We start from the raw sequence: 22,644 nt of genomic DNA on the forward strand, positions 1-22,644 counted from the left end.
GACTGGTGCATGGTTGCATGAATGTTCATAGCAACTTTATTTGTAGCAGTTAAAATCTACAAAACAAATTGGATATACAATGAAATACTATTTGGCAATGAAGAGGGGATGGACTGTTACTGATACATTCGACAACAAGACAAATCTCAAAGTAATTATCCTGAGTGAAATTGTTCTATTCCAAGCTAGAGAAGAGAGCCGTAAGCTGTCTGATTCCGTGTATGTCAACTTTTAGAAAATGCAAACTGATGTAAGGAGACAGAAAGCAGGTTGGTGGTTGCCTGGGGATGGGCGGGGGTGGGGGAGTGGGGGGTGATGGGTATGTTTGCTGTCTTGATTGTGGTGATGGTTTCACAGGCACAGACCTGCATCTTGTGCTCTTGGAGCTTCCCTGTGGCCAAAAGTGACAACTGCAGCAATTGAGGAATTCTATGGTAAAGCAGGGACCCTTCTCCAGTAGTGTGTGGAGCTGGTGAGGCCACGCCCATCACTCCATCCTCAGGGACCAGGTTTTCCTTTTTGGTGGTGTTAGGGGTTGAACCCAGGCAAGCGCCCCACCCCCGACCTACATCCCCAAACCAGGGGCCAATTTTCTTTTTACAACATCTTTTTGCATCATTTTTGCTGGAAACTTTGGCCAGTCGACGGCAAATAAACCCTAACTGGGTCCAAAGGAGATCGCAAAGGCAAACCCACCGAGAGTGACCCCCCCCACCCACCATGCCTCGAAGCTTACATTCTTCTAGAGCTTCTGACAGCAGCATTTTCACAGATGGATGGCAGATCAACTGACCAACAGGTAACTTGATTCCCTCCTCTTTTGGCTTTTCACAAACTGCCTTGAAAGCAATCTTTTGTGTGTTTGCCCCACCTTTTTAAATTGTACCCCAATACATTTCCTTTTTGACATGGCTGTTAGGTAGCTCGATGGTCAAGGCTGGGATCCAACGGCATGATGAAGTCATCTAGATGCCTATCCACTTGGTAATTTTCTGCTTCTTTTAGCTGTTTTTTTTTCTTTATAGCTGTGTTTTAAAAATAAAATTTTAAAATACATCTGTTTTATGGCATGTTCCATTTTATGAGGTTTTGTTAGATTTTTTTTTAAAATTTTCACAAACAGGTAAGGTTTAAGTAGTTACAAAAAGAAAAAAAGTCAGCCTGGCGTAGTGGTATACGCCCGTAATCCCAGCAGTTTGGGAGGCTGAGGCAGGAGGAGCGCAAGTTCAAAGCCAACCTCAGCAACTTAGCAAGGTCTTGAACAACTCAATGAAACCCTGTTTCTAAATATAATATAAAAAAAAAGACTAGGGATGTGTCTCAGTAGTTAAGCGCCCCTAGGTTCAATCCCTGGTATCAGGGAAAAAAAAGAAAGTCAGTGCATGGTACCCTCTGCAAGGTCAGAGAGCATGTCCTGCACATTGTCCCTATGTCCCACTGTGTATCTGGGAGAGAACATTGCATGGGATAAATGCTCATTTAAAAGGACCACGATTGTAGCTCAGTGGTAGAGTGCTTGCCTGGCACGTGTGAGGCCCTGAGTTAGATCCTCAGCACCACATAAAAATAAATGCATAAAAAATATGTTCAGGCTGGGCCAGTAGCTCAGTGGTATAATTACCTGGCATTTGCAAGGCCCTGAGTTCAATCCCGAGAACTATAGAAAAAATATTTTGGCTATATTAGATAATTCTTGATGATTATATAGGTGCTATCCCAAGGGAAAGTTCTGTATGGAAACTGGATGCTATTTTTGACAACTTTTCTACTTCCTGTTTCTGGTGGCACCTGTCTGGCAATGTTTGGATAGGTAGAAGATTCCTGCCTTCATATCTGTTTGGTCCCTCGACCCTGGTGAATGCCTAAGAGGTCTATGCTCCACGACTTGCAGGGAATTTTTGCTGCTCCAAGGGGAAATGTGAGTTTAGGTCTGAGGTGACATGCTTCCCGTGGTGGTATTGTCCTTACTGGCCTCTTTCCTAGCTCAGCTCCTCACCTGCTCAAAGCTCTGACTGGTGGCTTAGGAACTTACCTCACTTTCTCCAGACAAGCTCATCTTTAACTGTGACTCAGTGAAACTGCCTTCAAAGCTGGGAGTGGTTCCCTGGGGACATCTGGCTACAGCTGAAATTGCCCATCTCTCACTGTTCCTAACAAGGCCCACATGTTATAAGTTTCAAACTGTCCCAGTAGGATGTGCTCAGCATGGCTAATGAAGGATTTCAGCCTTTGGCCAAAAATGGCAGAGTTACTTGAAATCAAAGTGTCTCATTTAAGAGTAATGATTCTTTTAACAAGGAGCCTGGAGAATAAAACTAGATGGCCTAAGATAAAACAAGAATCCTTGATCTATTTGCAGTGGAGACACTTTCCCAGTTTTCAATGTTATGACCTCTTTTTTGTTTTTCCCTTGCTGTGATCCAAGGATGCAGGAATTCTGATTATTAAAAAAAAAAGTGATTAGATCATGCTCTTGCTCATCCTTAAGATTTATTGGCTTGCATCCCCAAAATGATGAAATTTAAAGTTTTGGTTGGCATTGAGGGACCTGTAGGATCTGGCTTCAACCCTCCTTTTCAATTGCATGCTTCTGGCGCCCACCAATATTATGGGTCAGGCTATATGGGCAATGAGCAAACAGACTCCTTTTGACCCCGAGACTCCATGACATGTAAGAAATGCTTCTCCCCTGGGAAAGCTTCTCCTGCCTCTGCACCCATCAACAGTTGCTTAGCATAGCATGTTTGGCAATTCAAAATGACAATTCTTATGCAATGTAAAATTGTTCTCTTTTTGGTGCCCATTTTTATTGGGCAATGTACCCTATCAGAGAATATTGTCTAGATATTAGAACCATTCTTTAACTTGTACTCAACTAGGGTCGCTTTGACCCACTTTCCCTTCTGCTTCTGATTTTAGATCTCATGATGTTTGTTTATGGTGTTGAATCATAGCAACAGCCACTTATGATTAATGTACTGACATGCTTTACTTATGCTATAAAAAAATGTACTCAAACCCCTGGAGGGGGTTGAAGGGTGTAGACTTGTGGCCTCCCCCTTGGCCCGCCAGCTGGTGGATCCAGATGGCCAGCTGGTGCATAAAGTTTCTGTCTCCTGCTTTATGATTTATTACAATCTTGCCATAACACCTACCCTGGCCACCTTGGCAGCTTTGCACTTTTGCTACTCTTTCCCTCTGCCTGAAAGTCTTTCCTATATCCTCCCTGGCCTGCCATGCCACCTTCATTCTGTTTATAGAATTCAAATCCCTTCCCTGTTGAGAATAGATAACAACACCCCTACAGCATACACCACTGGTGGCACTTTGCTCACCTTAATTCCACTGGGCCTGGGTCAAAAGGTATCTATCTCTGATCCTATCTGCCTCTCCACCAGGCCCTAAACAGCTAGAGAAGGACCTGGATGAATAAGGCCCAGAGCCTTGCCTGCAGGAGGTCCTCTGAAATGGTTGGTTGTGAGTCACTGACTTGTGTTCTTTTAAGTTTTATTAATTCAAAATAGACCATACATAACACAGGGCTGTGTTGTGGCTCAGTGGTAGGGCGCTTGCCTAGCATGCACTCAGCACCACATACATACAAATAAATAAAGATCCATCAACAACTAAAAAATATTTTTAAAAAAGATACAAAAACAATACATCTGTTCTCTAACCACCCAGTTTCCTCCTATGAACAGAATTACCAGCTTCTTGTGAATCCTTCCTTAGACATGCAAATATCAATGTTCTTTTTCAAACATTTATTTAACCACTTGACTACTGATGACATTTAGATTGTTTTCATTCTTTTGTTATTAAAAACAATGTTGAGATGTAATCTTGATTTGGACCAACAGGTACATCCCCACATCTTCCAAAATTTAAAGCATAAGCTGTAGGAAATAGCTCAATGAATACGTAATTTACAGGTTGATGTTTTGGATAAGATTTTGGGCATATCTGATTGTTTTAGAAAGGAGATGCCTTAGCCTTAGAGATCAGAAAAGTCTGAAGACTCTGAATGCGGGGCTGGGCACAGGGATGGGGGTGGGGGTGGTGCACGCCTGTAATCTCAGAGATTTGGGAGGTTTAGGCAGGAGAACCAGGAATTCAAAGCCAGCCTCAGCAACTTAATGAGCCTGTCTCAAAATATACAAAAGGGCTGGGGATATAGCTCAGTGGCTGAGCGTCTCTGGGTTCAATCCCCAATACCAATAATAATTATAATAAATCCCTTAATAATCACCTGGATTTGAAGCCCATCTGTCAGCCACATGACTGAGGAAGTCGTTTCACCTGAGTCTCATCTGTAATCTGCATTGCAGCCGTGTTGTGGGGATTAAATTTTGTCGCAGTACCAGACACATAATAGGCACCCAATAAACGGAGCTGTAATTATTGTTTAATAATTTAATCATTATTTAATTTAACGTGCTCTTATTCGGTGAGAGCGGATCACGGGGCTATTTGGTCTGCAGTCTTGAAGCGGAGGAAAGGAGAATTCCTCGTTAGCTCGCGTTAGCAGTACGGCTTTGGGCACATCCTCTAACCGCTCTGGCCTGTTTTCCCGTCTAAGGACAGAATGCAATCCAGCTCGCAAAGTGTTTGTCCCAAAGCTAAAACGCAAACACTCCCAAGTGCTTAACGCACGATTCTCTTCTTTCTTCCCAATCTAATGGCGGAAACATCGAACAACCCATCAACCAACCCAGTCACCCCGGAAAACCAGAGCGATCGAGGCCTCTGGCGGGCGCGCCAGTCGTGGCCGTGCTCTGCGCATCGCAGGGAAACGGCCTCCCAGTGGCAAAAAGTCTCTCGACTCCACAAAGCCTCTCCAGGCGCCGGGGTGCGGAGGTCCGTTTCCCTCGAGACCTCCGCAGCTCAGCGGTCGCCCTGGCAACCCCGCCTTCCGGCCCCCTTTGCCCCGCCTCCACTTCCGGCTCTGATGTACGTCATCGCCATGCGACCGACTGGAGTTTCCGGAAAAGGGCGTCCGGGAAGTACCGTGTGGGGGTGCGGTCCCGGCTGCGGGAGGTGGGGCTTGGGGTTCGCGGTCTGTTCTCGGTGTCGCCGGCTGCGCCCCGACTCAGCGCCGCCATGGAGAGCGGAGGGCGGCCCTCGCTGGGCCAGTTCATCCTCCTGGGCACGAGCTCCGTCGTCACCGCCGTCCTGTACTCCGTGTACCGGCAGAAGGCCCGGGTCGCCCAAGAGCTCAAGGTCAGTGCTCGGGCCGGCCTGGCCTCAGCCGGGCGTGTCTGCCCGCGGCCGCGGGGACCCACAGCTCACCTTGGCCACCCCACAGTGGGAAGCCTGCAGAAGAGGAAGCCGGCGCCGGGACGGTGTTCCCCAGCCCCGCCGGAGGAGCAGGGGTGCGAAGTCGGGTCTGAGACCACGGCCGCTCTGCCCCTTAGCCCTAAGCCCCTCTCGTTACTCAGGACGACTCTTCTTTAACTTTGTTCTGGAACTGTTTCTCGAACCGTGCGCCAGGCAGTGAGTAGCAAAGACTAGTCTGTCCTCGTGAAGATTCCATGCTGGTGACAGCGGGACAGACGGTATACAGGTGGTGTAGCCCGGGAGACGTGTTGTGGACAAGGCAGGAAAGGGGGCTTGCTATTTTAAACTAGGTGACATTTGAGGAGAATACAAGGAGGAGATGGGGCTGCAGTTCAGACCCGGGAACTGCAAGTACCGAGACCCATTTATTTTAAAAACTCCTTGCTTCAACAAATTTTCCCTTTTTATATTATACTTATTTTTTTCAACTCATTTTTTGAACAGCATTTTACAGTTTACACAGCATTGTTTTCATTTTTTCTGCACAGTAGTTTTCTGAGGTAGATGAAATGACAACACCCCTCCCCCCATTGTAAATTGGGAAATTGAGATTCAGAGGATAGGTCACATAGCTATTTACCTTGGAACTTGGGTCTTTTGAGTCCTAGGGTAGGATTATTTTTTCCCCCCGATTGACCACATTATTTTAATGGAACTGTCAGAGTGGTCCAGAGAGGTGTACCTCTAGGTCAGAGACAGGGTTTTTCCTTCTAGGTTCTGTTTGAGAATGGTAGTTGCTCAATAAATGTTAGTGGATTTGTTTAGTAGTTGAATTGTGAAATTTCAAACAAAAGATTTAATTTGTATGAAGGGCAGATTTCCAAACATAAGTTCTTTATCACCAGATTGTTTTCATTAAGAGCTTAGAAACAAATGTGGGAAATCCCTGCAGGTAAGAAGTTTAGGAATCTAGAATGAACCAGTTTGTGAGGTAATTGGATTTGCTGTGCAAATGGCATCCTGGTGAGGTTCCAGCTGCCCTGTTGTTCATCTAATTAAATAAACAAGTTACTGCTAAGTCTGTTGGCTCTGAGTGTGGCTGATACTTCACTTTCTGATTTCAAAACCAATTTGGCTTCAAGTTGGCTGGGGGTGAGGATCTTGAATGAACTCTCCAGGTGATCTTTGGGTGATCTTAAAAGCTTTGCTAATTAGTTTCTTTATAAGGATGAAATAGCCCCTCCTTGAAAAAGAATTGAGACTCCTGATATTTTAGATTCTCTTTTCTCGGTTGGATTAAGAAACTTCCAGAGTAGGGTTTGTTATACCCTTTGTGTTTCTCATAGTGATAGGAGTGCATAATTATTGAATACTCCCATCTGCCCACCCCTGGGCTGGATTCTTCCACTCCTTGAAATTCACTTAATCCACGTAAAAAATGCTATGAGATTATGTTTCCCTCATCTTTAACAGTTTTGGAAACTGAGATTCAGATCAGTTGAGTTCCCCAGAGTTACTGGGGATGAGGTTAATCAACACAATGTCTTTCTGAACTTATTCACCACCCCTCTGCCCTTTAAAAATTCTTTTTTTCTCTTTTTCTCTTTCTTTCTTTCTTTCTTCTTTTTTTTTTTTTTGTACCAGGGATTGAACCCCTGAGCCACATCCCCAGCCCTTTTTTATGTTTTATTTTGAGACAGGGTCTCTTTGAGTTGCTTACAATCTCACTAAGTTGCTGAGGCTGGCTTTGAACTCTCAATCCTCCTGTCTTAGCCTCCCAAGATGCTGGGATTACAGGTGTGCACCATCACCATGCTGGGCTCTGCCCTTTAAAATTCTAATTGTCCATAGTGATGGATTTTCTCTCTTTCTCTCTCTCTCTTTAACTAACTGTAAAGTAGGCAGGTTGCTACACTGCTCTGAGCCTTGGTTTCCTTTCTGTAATTGCAGGTAATAATGCCTACTGTATGGGGACAACACCAGCATTAATAGGTTTATGCATTTGAAGTGCTTAGCATAGTGCCTAGTACAATGGTGTATCTAAGTACTTTAATCATTGATTTATTTGTCAAATATATACCAAGTACTTCCTGTATGTCTGGCGCTATTCTCAGTAGTAGGAGAGACTCCATTCTAGTACAGCTTGACCAACAAAAGCGCATGATCAGATGGTATGGCACAGTGACAAAAAAATGTTTTAGAGTAAGGCAGGAGAAGGGAGCACCAGGGGTGGGAGAACTGGGGGTTGTTGGAGGAAGACAGCAACAGAAGTAACAGCAGGCTTGTTTGTGAGAGGGAAGAAAGACAAATTAAAAAGTAGCAGACCACTGTTGGGCACCAGTTATCAGAGACTTGCCCGAAGAAAGCAAAGGCACCTCTTTATTATAACAGAGTGCAGGGCATCCATTCACAGAGGCACGGTGGTAATTAACACCTACCATTTTTTGAGCCTCTACCATGTGCTTTATACAACAGCACTGTATTGTCAAGAAGAGATTAAATGTGTTCAAATTAAAAGGGGCATCGGTTTTGGTTAAATAGAAAAAAGAATGTATGTGGCACCCTCAGTCTGCAGTGACTAAAGAGCAGAGGCCCTGCTCCTAGCCCGTTTTACATGTTGAAACTCTGGGACAGCTTTTGGAGTCGAATTATCTGTAGTATTCTTTCTGCTCAGCTTTTTTTATTCTCAACATGAAAAAAACAAAAGATCTTTTTTTGCCCTTAAGTTTGGTTGACTATGTTAGTATTCAATGGCCAATTTAATTTTTGTGTGTGTGTATGTGTGTTTAGGGAGCTAAGAAAATCCACTTGGGTGAAGATTTAAAGAGTATTCTTTCAGAAGCTCCAGGAAAATGTGTGCCTTATGCTGTTATTGAAGGTATGTTTGTTTAATGGTAATGGAAAACAACTTCCTTCTTCCAAAAGTTTGATAATTATCTTGGTTGGGCTGGGGGTGTGGCTCAGTGTAGAGTACTTGCCTAGCACCCACAAGGCCCTGGATTCAATCCCTACTACTGCAAAAACAAAAAGATTGTCTTGGCTGACATTAAGAGCCTTTTATGGTGTTGGGGTTCATTGTCTGAATGTACTTTGGGGTTAGAAAGATCTGAGTGATTGCCCTGTGACCTTGAGAAAAATTTTCAAACCTTTTTAGATCTCTTATTATACTAGAGATTATTTATCTGTAAACTAATTCCTACTTTGTAGAGTTGTTGTGAGACTTAAATGATGTGACCCAGGTAAGGTGCTCAGCATAGTGCTCCTAAGATGTATCTTAGGGTGGTACAATACAAATGTATTCACGTTAATTAAGAGACCAAAACCACATTCTGAATCACCTGAAAGAGAGGGCAGAACAGTTCTTCAGAAATGAAATGATTTGTTTCTGTTTAGGAGCTGTGCGATCTGTTAAAGAAACGCTGAACAGTCAGTTTGTTGAGAACTGCAAGGGGGTAATCCAGCGACTGACGCTTCAGGAGCACAAGATGGTGTGGAATCGAACAACCCACCTTTGGTATGTGTTCTTTCCACCCCAATGAAAACGGTAGCTGGTCTGTCCATAGGCTGGGGTTCTGGGTACCCCCCTCTTTAACAATTTTGATCTGAGATTGCTGTCTTCAGCATCTCCTGAGTAGGTTGAAAACCAGCCTGTGATTCTGGCTGTGTGTTCCATGGACCTCTGTCAGAGCCCATAGGCAGCTTATTACAATGCAGATTCTTGGGCCCACATCCTGGCCTACCAAACCAGAATTTTCAGGTTAGAAGGGACCTGGAATCTGTTGATTCTTAAGCACTGTAAAGTTTGAGGACCACTGATTTATAGATTAATGACTTCAGTGTTAAAATAATTTTGTGCCCTTACATGGAGTACCAATTCTCCATCTGATTCTAGCAACTTTTGTCTCAGATGTCTATCTGACAGTGGCAAAGGGACCTCTGCTGGTATTTTCTGCCCACTGACCCCACCTGAGGACCTAGGCACTGCAGCCTCACATCATGAGGTCAGAGACTAGTGATTGCTGTTGCAGTCCTAGTTAGAGTGAATTCTGTCCTGTCCTGCTGCCACTTAGGTGATCTCCCACTGCCTAGATATCTGGCACTTGGTTTCATCTTTAGTCCTCTTATTCTTTTAGGAATGACTGTTCAAAGATCATTCACCAGAGGACCAACACTGTGCCCTTTGATCTGGTGCCTCATGAGGATGGCGTGGCTGTGGCTGTACGAGTGCTGAAGCCCCTGGACTCTGTGGACCTGGGCCTGGAGACTGTGTACGAGAAGTTCCACCCCTCGGTCCAGTCCTTCACTGATGTCATTGGCCACTACATCAGTGGAGAACGGCCCAAAGGCATCCAAGAGACTGAAGAGATGCTGAAGGTGGGGGCCACCCTGACGGGGGTTGGTGAACTGGTCCTAGACAACAACTCCGTGCGCCTGCAGCCCCCCAAGCAAGGCATGCAGTACTACCTAAGCAGCCAGGACTTTGACAGCCTGCTGCAAAGGCAAGAGTCAAGCGTCAGACTCTGGAAGGTTCTGGCCCTGGTGTTTGGCTTCACCACGTGTGTCACCCTCTTCTTTATTCTCCGGAAACAGTATCTGCAGCGGCAGGAGCGCCTGCGCGTAGAGCAGCTGCAGGAGGAATTCCGGGAACACGAGGCCCAGCTGCTGAGTCAAGCTTCGCCTGAGGACCGGGAGAGTCTGAAGAGTGCCTGTGTCGTGTGTCTGAGCAGCTTCAAGTCCTGCGTCTTCCTGGAGTGTGGGCATGTCTGTTCCTGTCGTGAGTGCTACCGTGCCTTGCCAGAGCCCAAGAGGTGCCCCATCTGTCGGCGGGAGATCACCCGGGTGATTCCCCTGTACAACAGCTAGCTAGCGGTTCTGCAGCACGTGGCTGCACTTGGAAGCCACCCTCCCCGAGTGGGGATTCATTCTTGAGGCCTTTCGAAGAGCAGCCATGGGGGTAGCTCTGCCTCCAGGTGTGACTGAGTGGAGTCTCTCCAGACCCACACCTCCACCAGCAGAGAGCCTTTCTGACCTCCCTAGAGCATCTAGAGGGGCCCCACCCTGGGTGGGTTCCAAGGCCTGGCATTTTTTCCTAGGAACCTGCTGGGGGTGTGTATGTGTATGATAAAGCATCCTGTCACCTCAGCACCAAAGCCACTGATCTTTTCTGGTGACTCTTGGTTGCTGCAGACCTCAGAGAGGAAAGGCTGAGCTCCGGGCCTTCCAGAGCCGTACCTGCAGAGACTGCCCTTGCTTTCTTCCTTTTGCTTCCACCGGGGATAAGGTCTTTCTTCAAATTGTCAGGCTGGGCAGGTCACTTGTGTCTTTCCCCTCACCTGCTTGCCTCCCAAATGTGTGCACACATGTGGACAGGGCAGGAGGGGGTGAGGTCAGCACATCTGTTTCTGCCTACACAGTGGGACACGGATCAGCAGACGCCAAGAGGTGTCTCTCGCTTGGTCTGACAGCCCTGCTGGTATCTTCACTGACCAAGGGCAGGACACAGAGCAGACCTCTGGCCCTGATGTGGAGCTGCTGCAGCTGGGCAGGCCTGGGTAGCTCAGGATTGCCTGACAAAGGATGAGCCCAAAAGGCCTCCGCTGAAGGAAGCAGCGAGGGCACAGCCCTCCTGGCCCCCAGCTCTTGCAGCTTCTTTGTGGCAGCTTCTTTGCTTGCTTTTGTCTAGGAAAAGTAGCCAGCCGGCACCCTGAGCTCTGGGCCTCTCAAGCCCGCCCCTCGACCCCTGCCTGGGGCCGGGGCACAATCCCAGCATCGTGTTCCCTGTTACCCTCCACTCCTCACGCCCCTGTGCTGAGCCTGTGAGTGCAGGAGAAGTTGGGGAGCGTCCTTCCTGCCTCTGAGTGGCCAAGAATCGTGCACACAGCTCTTATTTCCCTTCTGTGTCCTTGAACATTCATCCCCTGCTCCTCCTCTGTGTGGGGGGAGGGGTGCTCTCAGGGGGCTGACACTAGCGATAAGCAGTGTCCCATGTGAACAGCACAAATTAAACATTGCGGCCTTGTGTTTGCCTGTTATTTGTTAATGAGTTAAATGGCTAAGCTGAGGCTTCCCAGGATGGAGCTGATCCCTGCTGGGACAGAATGAAAACTGGGGACTTCAAGGCTTCTTTGGCTGTGAGGTGGTCTAGGTTCCGCCAGCTGAGGTGCAGCTCAGCAGTGGAGAAACCTTGATGCTTGCCACCACGGGAGGAGTCTGGTGAGCCCAAAGGACCCTCCTGGACAGCCAGCCCATGGTCAGGCACGCCTGGCCTGGCTAACAGCTATCTTTGAAGTCTGTCTGGATGTCCTGAACATCGGAGCACTGAGGATTCTCCTGGGAGCATTGGCCGGGGTACGGCCTTGGGGGACAGAAGGGCAAACAGTGGGCACGGCTGTGTGCCTGGTGTTACACCATACACCACTTCAAACTTCAGTTGCAAAGTGAGTTCCCCCTCAGGCAGCTCTCAGGTTGAGTCCTCGGCTTCCCTGTATAGATGAGAAATTGGCCCTGAGGGGGCAAGTTCATGGGGGTGAGGACATAAGAGCTGTCATGTGATGGATCCCAATCTGAACTATTGTTTGCTGCCCATCAGCAGCAGGCCCAACAGATTCCTCTGTCAACGGGACACTCCATGAGATACTGGCTCCCAGAGTTGGTAGAGCAGTGGTGCCCATACTGGAGGAAGACTGGGCATTGGAGGTCCCTGCTTGATCCTGGCTTGTCTGGGACTGAAATGGGCACACTCCCTGCTGTGGCCTTCTGTGGCAGTTTCTATCTTGCTTTAGGAGCCTCATCTCCAGGAGGATCCAGTGGCCCTAGATCTGTGTGGGACAGGGAATGATGGGAGGAAGGAGGTAGAAAGTTAGTACTAAGTGGGATCTTTGTGAATGATGTCTTCCTGTCTGCCTTGTGCTCAGTCACTTTGCTCCTGGGCAGCAGTGGTGGGCAGGAATCATCTTAAGTGATTACTGCTGGTGCTCAGAACGTCTGGGAGCTGCTTTATGCATTAATGCTTGCTGTCCTACACAGTGGATGTTGTCACTTCTGTTTCATAAATGAGGACAGGCTTGGTGGAGTTACATCTTGCCTGTGGCCACATAATCACAAACCAGGCAATGTTAGGCTCTTTAGGGGTATTGTTTCTAATACAGCAAACCAGAAAGGGAGGTCAAGGCTACCACTGCCTGAAGACAAAGCCCCCGACTTTTGATTACATTAGGTTGGGACTGCATCAGGTTTTCCATGAGGCAGCTGGGTGGGGTCCTCCTCACCCACAGGGAATTATTTCCAGGACCTCTGCAGATGCCATAATCCATAGGTGCTCAAATTCCTCATAAAATGGCCTAAAATTATAACCTGTGTAGTTCCTCCCTACACTTTGTTTTTGTGTGTTTTTGAGGTGCTGGGGATGGAACCCAGGCCTCCCACATGCTAGGCAAGTGCTCTATCACTGAGCTACACCCACCCCCCAACACTTTAAATTGTCTCTAGATCACGTATAGTGCCTACTACAAGGTAAATGCTGTGTTGGTATACTATTGTGTATAATATTGATGAGCAGTAAATGTCTACATGTTCAGTATAGATGCAGTTCCCTACGCCCTGGAATACTTTAGATTTCAGCTGATTAAATTTACAAGTGCAAAACCCACAGATTTGGAGAACCAACTGCATTTATTATTATAAACAGCATTTTACATACCAGTCAGCACCATGAGCATTCCAGCAGATCCTAGTAGAGAGGGTTGGCAGGCAGTCTTCAGAAGCCTAATTCTTTCAGAATTCTAAGGAAAATTAAAGAAGCAAACACCTTGACAAATCAGGCCATCCTTGGATGCCCTTTAGTCTGGTCCCTGGATTTGAAGAAGCCAGTTGGGTGATAGCGCTGAGGCTGGTGAACCTGCAGGGCTTCTGGAATGTGAGGGTGTCACTCGTGGATATTTATCCATCTAACATTTGTATTTTGTGTCTGGGAATGTAAAATGCATAAGGCCCAGTCTTTGCCTGCACAGGGCTCAGATTTGTGCTTCAGAGCATCCTAATTACTTGCAAGTCTTCTAGGGATGAGGGCTCAGTTCTTTGGAATGCTTGTGGTTCACAGAATATTATAGCTGGAAATTTTCTCTCAGCTGTTTTTGGCTACTGTAAGAGAAAAATCTGAGACTGAGTCATTTACAATAAACAGATTTCTCTCTTGAGGTTTTGGAGCCTGGGAAGTCCAAGAGCAAACACCAGCATCTGGCAAAAGGGTTTTCTTGCTGCATCACAACATGGCAGAGGGTGTCACATGGTGAGGAAGCCCAAGAGAGACCCCCCCCAAAAAAAAAAGTAGAACTCATCCTTTTAATAGGACTCCATTCCCAAGATAACTAACCCACTCTTTCCATAATGGCCTTAATCCACTCTGTGACCTAACCACCTCTTAATGGTCCAAGGGCAATTAAATTTTAATGAGTTTGCAAGGGGTCAGTCAATCCATAGAGGGTCTTTGAGGTTGGCCAGGTTGCAGCAGATCTCTGACCCTTAGAAATAAACCAATGAAGGGCAGTGTGTCATTGCAGGAGAGCCCACGAGAGGAAAAGCATGCGCCTCCAAATCCAGGGTGATTTATTTAAGCCACCAACCTGACCATGTCCCTCATAACAAGAACCTGAGCTCCTTGCCACCTACAGAATCAGGGTGTGGCTCTGTCACGCAAAGCTCTGCATGACCCAGCTCTGGCCAGTGCTCCAAGCCTGTCCACATCCCTCTTGGTCTCACACTTGTGACTTCAGCAACACTGAGCAATTGAGTTCCCAACACTTGCCGTGCTCTTCCTGCCTTTGCTCATGCTGATCCTGCTTTGTAGTCGAGGCCTTCCTTCACCATCTGAGTCTATCTACCCTTTAAACTGTGCTTGAGGTTTCGCCTCCAGAAAAGCTTCCCTGACCCTTCCCCTCTGGACTGGTTGGATGTCCCTCTTTTGAGATTCCAAAAAAAATTTTTTTTTTGCAGTACTTGGGATTGAACCAGGGGTCCTCTACCACTGAGCTACATCACCAGTTCTTTACATTTATTTATTATTATTATTATTATTGGTACTGGAGGTTGAACCCAGGGATGCTTAACTATGGAGCCACATCGCCAGCCTCTTTTTGTATTTTATTTAGAGACAGGGTCTTGCTAAGTTGCTTAGCATCTCACTAAGTTGCTGAAGCTGGTTTTGAACTTGCAATCCCCCTGCCTCAGCCTCCCTAGCTGCTGGTATTACAGGCATGCGCCACTGCATCCGGCTATTGTCTTTTTTAAAATTTTTTTTAATATTTATTTTTTAGTTTTCGGCGGACACATCTTTGTTTATATGTGGTGCTGAGGATCGAACCCAGGCCGCACGCATGCCAGGTGGCGAGCGCACTACCGCTTGAGCCACATCCCCAGCCCCCCCCTTTTTTTTTCTTAAATAGTGTTTTTAGTTTTTAGGACACTATTTATTTTTATGTGGTTCTGAAGATTAAATCCAGTTCCTCACATGTGCCGAGGCAGGCACTCCCTGAGCCCAGCCCTAACCCTGGCTTTTTTTTTTTTTTTTTTTTAATTACTTTGAGACAACCTCTTGCTAAGTTGCCCAGGCAGAATTGAGCTTGTTTGGGATCCTCCTGCTTCAGCTTCCTCAGTGGCTGGGATACGGGGTGTGCTCCACCATGCCGGGCCCAAAATACATTCTTGTTTCTCTCTCTCTCTCCCTTTTTTTTAAATGTTTATTTTTTAGTTGTAGTTGGACACAATACCTTTATTTCACTTATTTTTATGTGGTGCTGAGGATCGAACCCAGGGTCTTGCCCGTGTGAGGCGAGTGCTCTACCACTGAGCCCCAGCCCAGCCCCACATTCTTGTTTCTCTGTTCCTGCTCTTAACCATATTGTACAGATCTCAGGCAGGGGCTGTATTTTTTCATTTCCTTCTCCAGCTTCGGTTGTCAGTATGCACTACTTAGGGTGGACACCAGGGCTGGCTCCTTGCTAGGGACCTGATGAGTGCTGTGTGTGATTGCATTCTCACGTGTGTGTTTGTATTATCCATATTTTAAATAAAAGGAAGTTGAGGCCCAGAGAGGTTGAGCATGCTAGGGATAGGATTGAAACTCAGGCAGCCCAACCCCCGAGTCTGACCTCTTAATCCTGAATGTCCATGAGATGGAGGAGTAAACCAGTGAGTGAGATAGTAGGTGTGAAGGAAACAATCCTGGAAGGCTGCCTGGAGGAGTTAGCTCTCAGACTGAAGATGACAGCCGTGACTTGGTTGTAATGAGTAAGGGGAGGGTCTTCTTTAAGGCCTGGGTGCCAAGAGGGATGAATTGTGTAGGAAGAACATCATGTCCAGTGACCTGTCTAGAGCTTTGGGACTCCACACAGGAGAGTTAGGACAACATCATTGGATGGTGATAAATCGTCAAACTGGGAACCCAAAGATTGGCTTTCTCTCTGGTACTAGTACCATCACTTTGTGATTTTTTTTCCCCCAGGGATTGAACCCAGGGGCACTTAACCACTGAACCATCTCCCCAACCCCTTTATTATATTTTATTTAGAGACAGGGTCTTGTTGAGTTGCTAAGGCCTCGATAAGTTGCTGAGGCTGGCTTTGAACTCATGATCCTCTTGTGTCAGCCTCCCAAGCTGCTGAGATTATAGGCATGGGCTATGGCGCCCGGCTTGCTATGTGATCTTGATGCAGCGATTTGACTCTCTGGGCCTTTGTTCTGTCTCTAAAAGGAGCAAGTTGGATTAGAAGCTCTCCAAGGTTCCAGACGGCTCAGATATTTTGCATGTCCACAAGATGGAAAGCAAATGAGGGACCTGGAAGGGCGTTTTGAAGCCCTCCTGTGGGGCTGTGGGGCTGAGAGATGAGACGTGACTCCCTCCTGGCTAGCTGTGCCCTGGCCTGCGTTCTCAGAAAGCTGAGCTGGGGCGCACAGCACATTTTCTCTCTAATTAGAGAGTGTGAAGTTATCCATTTTGAATGAGATAAGTTTCCATGCATGATGTCCCCAACTGCTCCCTGAAGTGCTCATTAGTCACTTCCCTGCAGCTGCCTTATTGTTGTCCAGATGCCACCGAGGGACTTGGCATTTCCCTTTCCTGAGATGGGGCAGGCGCTGCTCAGAGGGGCTGAGGAGGCCCCAGGTCCTTTGCTCTTCATCCCTGTCCCTACCTGAGTCATCATCTAACATTGGAGGCCTCAAAGCCGAAGGTGTCTGCTTTGGGAAATGGCTTTGGAGGGCCACCGCTGAACTGAACAAACACTGGTTGAGTACTTAACTGTGCCAGGCACCTTGCATCTGGAATCTGAATGCTCCCTAGACCTGGGGGTACAAATGAAGTCATCCTAGTGTTAATGTCCAAATTACCATAACCGCAGCTTGGCCCCCTCAGAGCCTCCGCTCAGTATTTAAGGTGCCCGGTAGGGTAGTGCTTCCTACTTGCAATAGCTTGCTCTTGGGCTGCCTTTCTTCCTATCTTCCCCAGCCCCAGGATGTACAGTGGGACCCCTCCTATATGGCAGTCTCTTCCACGACCGCCAGGTGGCACTGTGACCCTGCAGTTGAGGCAGCAGACAACGTGGAGGAGAAACAGGTTGTGCAAAGGGAGGCCTGTGCCAGTCTCTTCCTTGAGGCCTGTGGACCAGGCCTGAGAAATCTAGGGAGGATGCTGGGCCGCTGGTCCCAGGACCAGTGTGACTCAGCCTGGGAAGGCTGAAGCAGAAATCCTCTCTCCACTCTCCTTCTTCCTCTGCCCAGCTCATCAGGGAACTGATTGCAGCTGTGAAAGTTTTGACACACCCAGAAAATTCCAAGGGGGGAAATTTCCCACATGTCTTTCTCTATAATTTTCCAGGCATTCAGGTCTTCAAATACATTAACCATGATTTCTTTAAACAAAAAACGAGATATGCATAATGCATTGCACGTTCTTAAAATACGCAAATGACTTCACACTGGGAAAGGAGGAGGCTTGGAAAAAACTGTATGACAGAGTTTAGATTGATTTTCTTCTGTGAGAAATTCTGCTTCTCCCTGACGGGCTCTTTCCTCGCTCATCTCCCTCAGTCCTGTCCTGGCCTGTTGCTGTTTCTCTCCTGCTTCGAGCTTCCCCCTTCCGTCTCACTTCCTCTTCCCTGGCCCTCTGTGTCCCATCCCTCCGTGGGTTGGTAGTTCTGCTCCTTTTCTGCTGTCTCTTGCCTCTGAGCACGTGGACAGGTGTCTTCCTCTGTGTGGCTGTCTTCCTCTTGGAGGTTCCTCAGCTCTGATTCTGTGAGAGTGTCTCAAGCCACAGCTACTTTGCCTGTGCTCCACCTTCTTCTCAGCCCAGATGGCCCCCTGATGCCATCCCCTGCTCAGTCTAGGTTTGGGCCCAGTGGGGCCTCTGTGCCTGTGTGGAGAGTATCCCTAGACCTCTGCTCTCCCTATTCCACAGGAAGTTCTCTTTCTAGGAAGAACAGATCCTCTGTCCACCCCTGCAGGCCCTGTGGACTACCTGGAGGGACTCCCTGCATGAAACTGTTCCCTGCCCTTACTCTAATGACTCTGTCTGCATGTCTTCTGAGACACACCCTAATTTTATAGTTCAGAAAGAGCAGTGACTACCTCAAGGTCACTTAGGTGATGCAGATAGTGGGGCATGGAGCTGGGATTGGACTCAGGTCTCCTAGTTGACCTTCACTTGACTTGTGCTTCTCCAGATACTGGAGAGGGAACTGTGTTGATTGTTGAGAGAGTTGGCTGTGGTGCTGGTGGCTCTGTCCCCAGATGGGCAGCTCATCTTCCTCTTCTGGGACTCACCTTTCCCACCACACAAAAGAGATATCCTTGCTTTGCCTTGCCACCCTGTGGGGTTATCATGGGCATCAATTTCACATCCATGGGATGGGAAAGTGCTTAATGAATAAGTAAATTTAAATAAAGGGTTTGAAAAATAAATTGAAAGGTCTGGAGCTGAGCATGACCAGCCTCCTTGGTGGGATCTGGGCTCAGCAGGTTGTGGCCACATCTCTGATCAGACCCTAGTGGGTCTGACCCCAGATTTCTGGCGTCTCCTTGGTTGGTCCTGCTGCCTCTGGGCTTAAGGTATAAAAAGCTGTTCTGTTCGCCGGGCACAGAGGCAAGATCCTGTAGTCTGAGCAGCTTGGGAGGCTGAGGCAGGAGGATCATGATGCCACAGCAAGGGGCCAAGTAACTCAATGAGATCCTGTCAATAAATAAAATACAAAATAGGGCTGGGATGGGGCTCAGTGATTGAGTGCCCCTGGGTTCAATCCCTGGTACCCCTGCCCCAAAAGCTGTTGGGTTGTCACAGGACAGGATCCAGCCTTATCCAGATTGGGAGGACCTTAGGTCTCCTGGAAATTGTACGCACAACAGTGTTCTCTGTCTTGGGAAAGAGAATGGTCTCCTTCATCTGATTCCCTCCTGGGGAGTCCTTGGCCTATGACAGGTCTGGGCTATCTAATCTACATCCCCTGGGCAGTGACATCCAACAGTGGAGAGAGTGACCTCTGGGATGGGACCGGCTGCCTCTCATCCATCAGCTACGTGACTTTGGGCTGCCACTCAGCTTTTCTGGCCTGAAAGCCCTTGACTGTAGCATAGAGGCCACAGTCTGCCCCGGCAACTCCCACCAGCCAGTCTGGGGCTGGGGGTTATGGGTAATTTCTCCTCAGAGTTCCCAAACCCAAGCTGTTGACATGGAATGATGGGGGAGGGCACAGGCAGGTGGCTGAATTGCCCCCCCCCCAAGTGAATGGGGACCTCACTCCCATCATGGTGACATTTGGTTCCTACACTCCCCTGACTGTCCTCGCTGTTGTCTACCTGAGAGCGCATGGGACCCAAGTTTTGTGGGCATAATAAAAACTTTAAAATGACTATGATCTTTTCATTTTAAAGAAGAACACAAAATCCATTGTTGAACCCAAATCTCTTTGATATTGCAACTGGTGGTGCATGGCAGGGACTCCCTCCCCGCTTGTGACTCTGAGTGTGAGGAGCGACAAGGCGGTAGGAAAGGATGAGGTGGTAGGAATTGAGACTGTAACAGGGGAGACCTGGCTTCTGCCCTTCCCCTCCTGGGCCTCCGTTTCTCCACTGTAATGTGAGGGGTCAGGCTAGATGGACTCTAGAAGTGGTTTACAAACTGAGCCTGCAAAGTTTTGGCCATTCTTTGGGGGACCCACTGGGGACAGGGGGCCCAAATGGTGGGAACCGAAGCCCCAGTAGCTCCAGCGGATTCCCTTTTATTTTCCATTCAAAAATAAAAAAGGGCCTATGATTGGACAAATGGCAACAGCAAAGCTGACTGAACTGGGAGTGGCTGGGCCTGGCGCCGAGGCCTCCGCAGATGCTCCCTGAATGCTCCTGCATCTAGATCCAAGCCTCTGGCTCAGCCAAGGTGCTCACCCCTCGCTCCCCCCATGTGCAGGTAGTGACATGGGCAGTGGCTCTGCCTTTCCAGGAAGGTGGGGAACTGGCTGCCACCAGAGTTCCAGTGACTATGGTTTTAATCCAATCTTGGCTTGCAGTGGCCATTCCTGCTGGGTGGCTGCTTAGCCTCTCTGGAGGTGACCGGCTGGCCACTGATGTGGACTGCATCTTATCCTTCCCTCCCATCATCTAGGGCCTGAGCCAGTCTTGGCAAGGCTTGGCACTCTCAGCTCCATCCCTACAGGGGCCTGGTCCTGGCCTGCCCATGGATGCCCTGCAGGGCTGTCCAATGGGTCTTATCACTGATGCTGCTGCCTGTGCCTCAGTCTCCTCATCTTGACAGGAGGGATGGGATGGGAGGGAACCTCTATTTCATGCTGGGCCTTGCTGGGCTGGCCTTCCCCAGTACCCCACAGTTGTAGCCTAGGGCTCAGAGAGCAGTAGGGGCTTCATTTGCAGTGTTTCAATCCTTGAATGTCTATACTGAAAGGGCCAAGCCTGAGGAGATGGTTCAGGCTTGTGGTTTTTAATTCCAGAGTCCTGCAATTAAATTTTCTGTGAAGGAGTTTCAGGTGAATTTCAAAGGGAAAGCTGAGAGGTAGGGAGGGCTCTGTGACCCCCACCTTTGTGTATCTACTTTAAATTTAGGAGACTTGAAAAAAAGATGGGATCTTTCCCATTTTATGATGTAAAGTCAGAGGACTGAAGAGAAGAGGCAGTTTATTAAAAGCCACAAAGAGAATCAATGGCTAATAATAATAACTATACTTATGGAGGACGTACTATGTGCCAGGCATGATGTATGGTTGATCTTTTTTAGCATAAACCACTGAGTAGGATGATTATATCCTCAATTGACAAGTGAGGAAACTGAGGCACCGAGAAGTGAAAGGATCACAGAGCAGGGATTTGAACTTGACCACCTCTGGGAACTCTTCACCTTGGTCTACTGCTCCTGACTGGGCACTACTGGGTTCCTTGCTGGGCACCAGGGAAGGCAGCCTTTTTTGGTCCTTTCCTTCTCCTGGATCTGGCATCTTCAACACAGGCCTGGGCTTCTGACTCAGAGCCAGCCACTCGGCATCTGGGGTGGGGAGAGATAGTAGGAATGGAGTCCCAGGATGGAGGGATGTACTCTGAAGATGGAAGAAATAGAAGATTAAATGAGGCCTTTGTAATAAAGACAGCTGGGAGAAGTAGAGGTAGAAAGATGCCATTCTGACTCTTTCCCTTGTGAAATTTCTATGTGACCTTGCAGAGATCACCTAACCTCCAGCCACCTCATCTGTTAAATGGGCCAGAGACTCCCATTTCTGAAGGTTGATTATTCAGGAGATAATAGTCAAGGAGACCTTTTCAGTTTGTCAAGGGCCACATGTTCAGGCGGGGTGTGTGTCATGACAGTGGGTACTGAATTGGTGAGATGCTGCCACCTCTGACCTTGTTCGGACAAAGCAAGGTGAAGTTAAGAACAGCTGGGATTTATAACTGGCTTCTTGCTCTTACCTGCTCTGTGTGCCTGGATTCTTGGACCCTCTCTGTGTCTTTCGGCCATGGTACATGCTCAGTGTGTAAATTGCTTCCTACTGCTCAGCAGCAAGGAAGGAGCCAAATGAGTGGGTGGTCTAGCTTTACATGCTGCCACCATTGCAGGGAGTTCCCTCCCAGCACCTGAAATCACAGCTGGAAGAGTGGCTTCTCCTGGCTCCATCGCTAGCCTCTGACCTTGGGTAAGTCACTTACCCTCTTTCTGCTACATCAGTTAAACAGGGATGCAAAGTTTCCTCTTTGGACCTTGAGAGGTATTTTATTTTGAGAAGCAAGGTCGAGAATGGCTAAAAAATGCTTTGGGGGAAAAACAGCCTAATACAAATGTAAGAGCTTCTTGTGACTTTATCATCCTGCTTGTTATGCTCTTGCTTTCTCTTCCAGCATTTGGCCTTGAAGCCAACCTGGAAGCAGATGCTTGGTAGAGCCTTAATGAATGGAGACAGGTCGCTGTGCAGCAGAGCAGAGGTGACCTGGAGACCTGCTGCTCCTGCCATGGACAAGTCATGGGATTTGGGGCTAGCCCCAACCCTCTTGGCTTCTGCTTCCCACATGAAAATTACAGGGTTGGGCTAGGTAATCTCTAGGAATCCTCCCCCTCAGATGGCTCTGAAATGACAAGGAGTGAAGTGCGACTGTTCTTTCTCACCCATTAAGTGATTCCTAAGTGTTTATTGCTCATCCACTCTCAGCCAGCCTCATTTCACTTTCCCCCTTACTACTGCTGGGAAAGGCAAGGCACCTCAGGCAGCTAGCTAGCCAGGCATGTGCCCCAGTTTATAGCTGAAGCTATGGAACTTCAGAGAGGGTAGATGATTTGCCCCAAGTCTCACAATTAGCAAATGTCAGGCCTGGGATTCAAACACAGGTCATGGGTCAAACCCAAAGGTCGTGCTTATCCCATCTGCCACATTGCCTGTCTCCCATTTCTCAGCCTGGCTTCCCTCTCCTCCTCAGGAGCTCTGGCCTCTGGAAGCCAGCCAGTCCTTTAACACGGTTTGGCTCCTTTCAGGTTGTCTCTCTACTCCACAGACCATTAAACGTCCACCCCTTTTCCCTCCAGTCCTGTCCCACCAGAGTTCTAACTGTGGAGGGGAGAGTGAGGCTGACGGTGCTCTTTCACGGTCAACCTCTTGCAGGTTCAACCAGGTGAGAGTTGTGTTTCTAGCAGGTTGCGTGACCTTGGTCTGGTTGCCCCTCTACAAGATTAGGCCGGTTCTGCCGAGCAGTGCGGGTCTCTGGGGGGAGAGCAGGTGCTGCTGGCTCCGGGCGAGGATAATGAGCGCTCCTCACGCACCTTGCTCCCTCAGAGTTACCATCTGCTTGGCAGATGCGCCTCCCAGGCCTCTGGGGTTGCCCCACTCTCCC

At 48.1% G+C, this 22,644-nt stretch overlaps 1 protein-coding gene across 1 annotated transcript; it reads left to right on the plus strand.

Annotated features, from left to right (window-relative positions):
* The first annotated feature begins 4,404 nt into the window (after positions 1 to 4,404).
* Positions 4,405 to 11,296, plus strand: MUL1 (mitochondrial E3 ubiquitin protein ligase 1). The gene is made up of 4 exons (XM_081308992.1): positions 4,405 to 5,220; positions 8,068 to 8,155; positions 8,671 to 8,791; positions 9,411 to 11,296. The coding sequence occupies exons 1-4, from the start codon at positions 5,101 to 5,103 to the stop codon at positions 10,138 to 10,140; spliced, it is 1,059 nt and encodes a 352-aa protein (XP_081165118.1). The 5' UTR covers positions 4,405 to 5,100; the 3' UTR covers positions 10,141 to 11,296.
* The last annotated feature ends 11,348 nt before the right edge of the window (positions 11,297 to 22,644 follow it).

This window comes from Spermophilus citellus (assembly GCF_964194105.1).
Source record: "Spermophilus citellus genome assembly, chromosome: 9".
NCBI lineage: Eukaryota > Metazoa > Chordata > Mammalia > Rodentia > Sciuridae > Spermophilus > Spermophilus citellus.

What these genes read in the sequence shown, in the direction of transcription:
- MUL1 (XM_081308992.1), top strand. Translation starts at nt 5,101, where the DNA reads ATGGAGAGCGGAGGGCGGCCCTCGCTGGGCCAGTTCATCCTCCTGGGC. An exon ending in GGGTCGCCCAAGAGCTCAAG is followed by an intron (nt 5,221 to 8,067) that starts GTCAGTGCTCGG and finishes ATGTGTGTTTAG; the next exon opens with GGAGCTAAGAAAATCCACTT. An exon ending in AATCGAACAACCCACCTTTG is followed by an intron (nt 8,792 to 9,410) that starts GTATGTGTTCTT and finishes TTATTCTTTTAG; the next exon opens with GAATGACTGTTCAAAGATCA.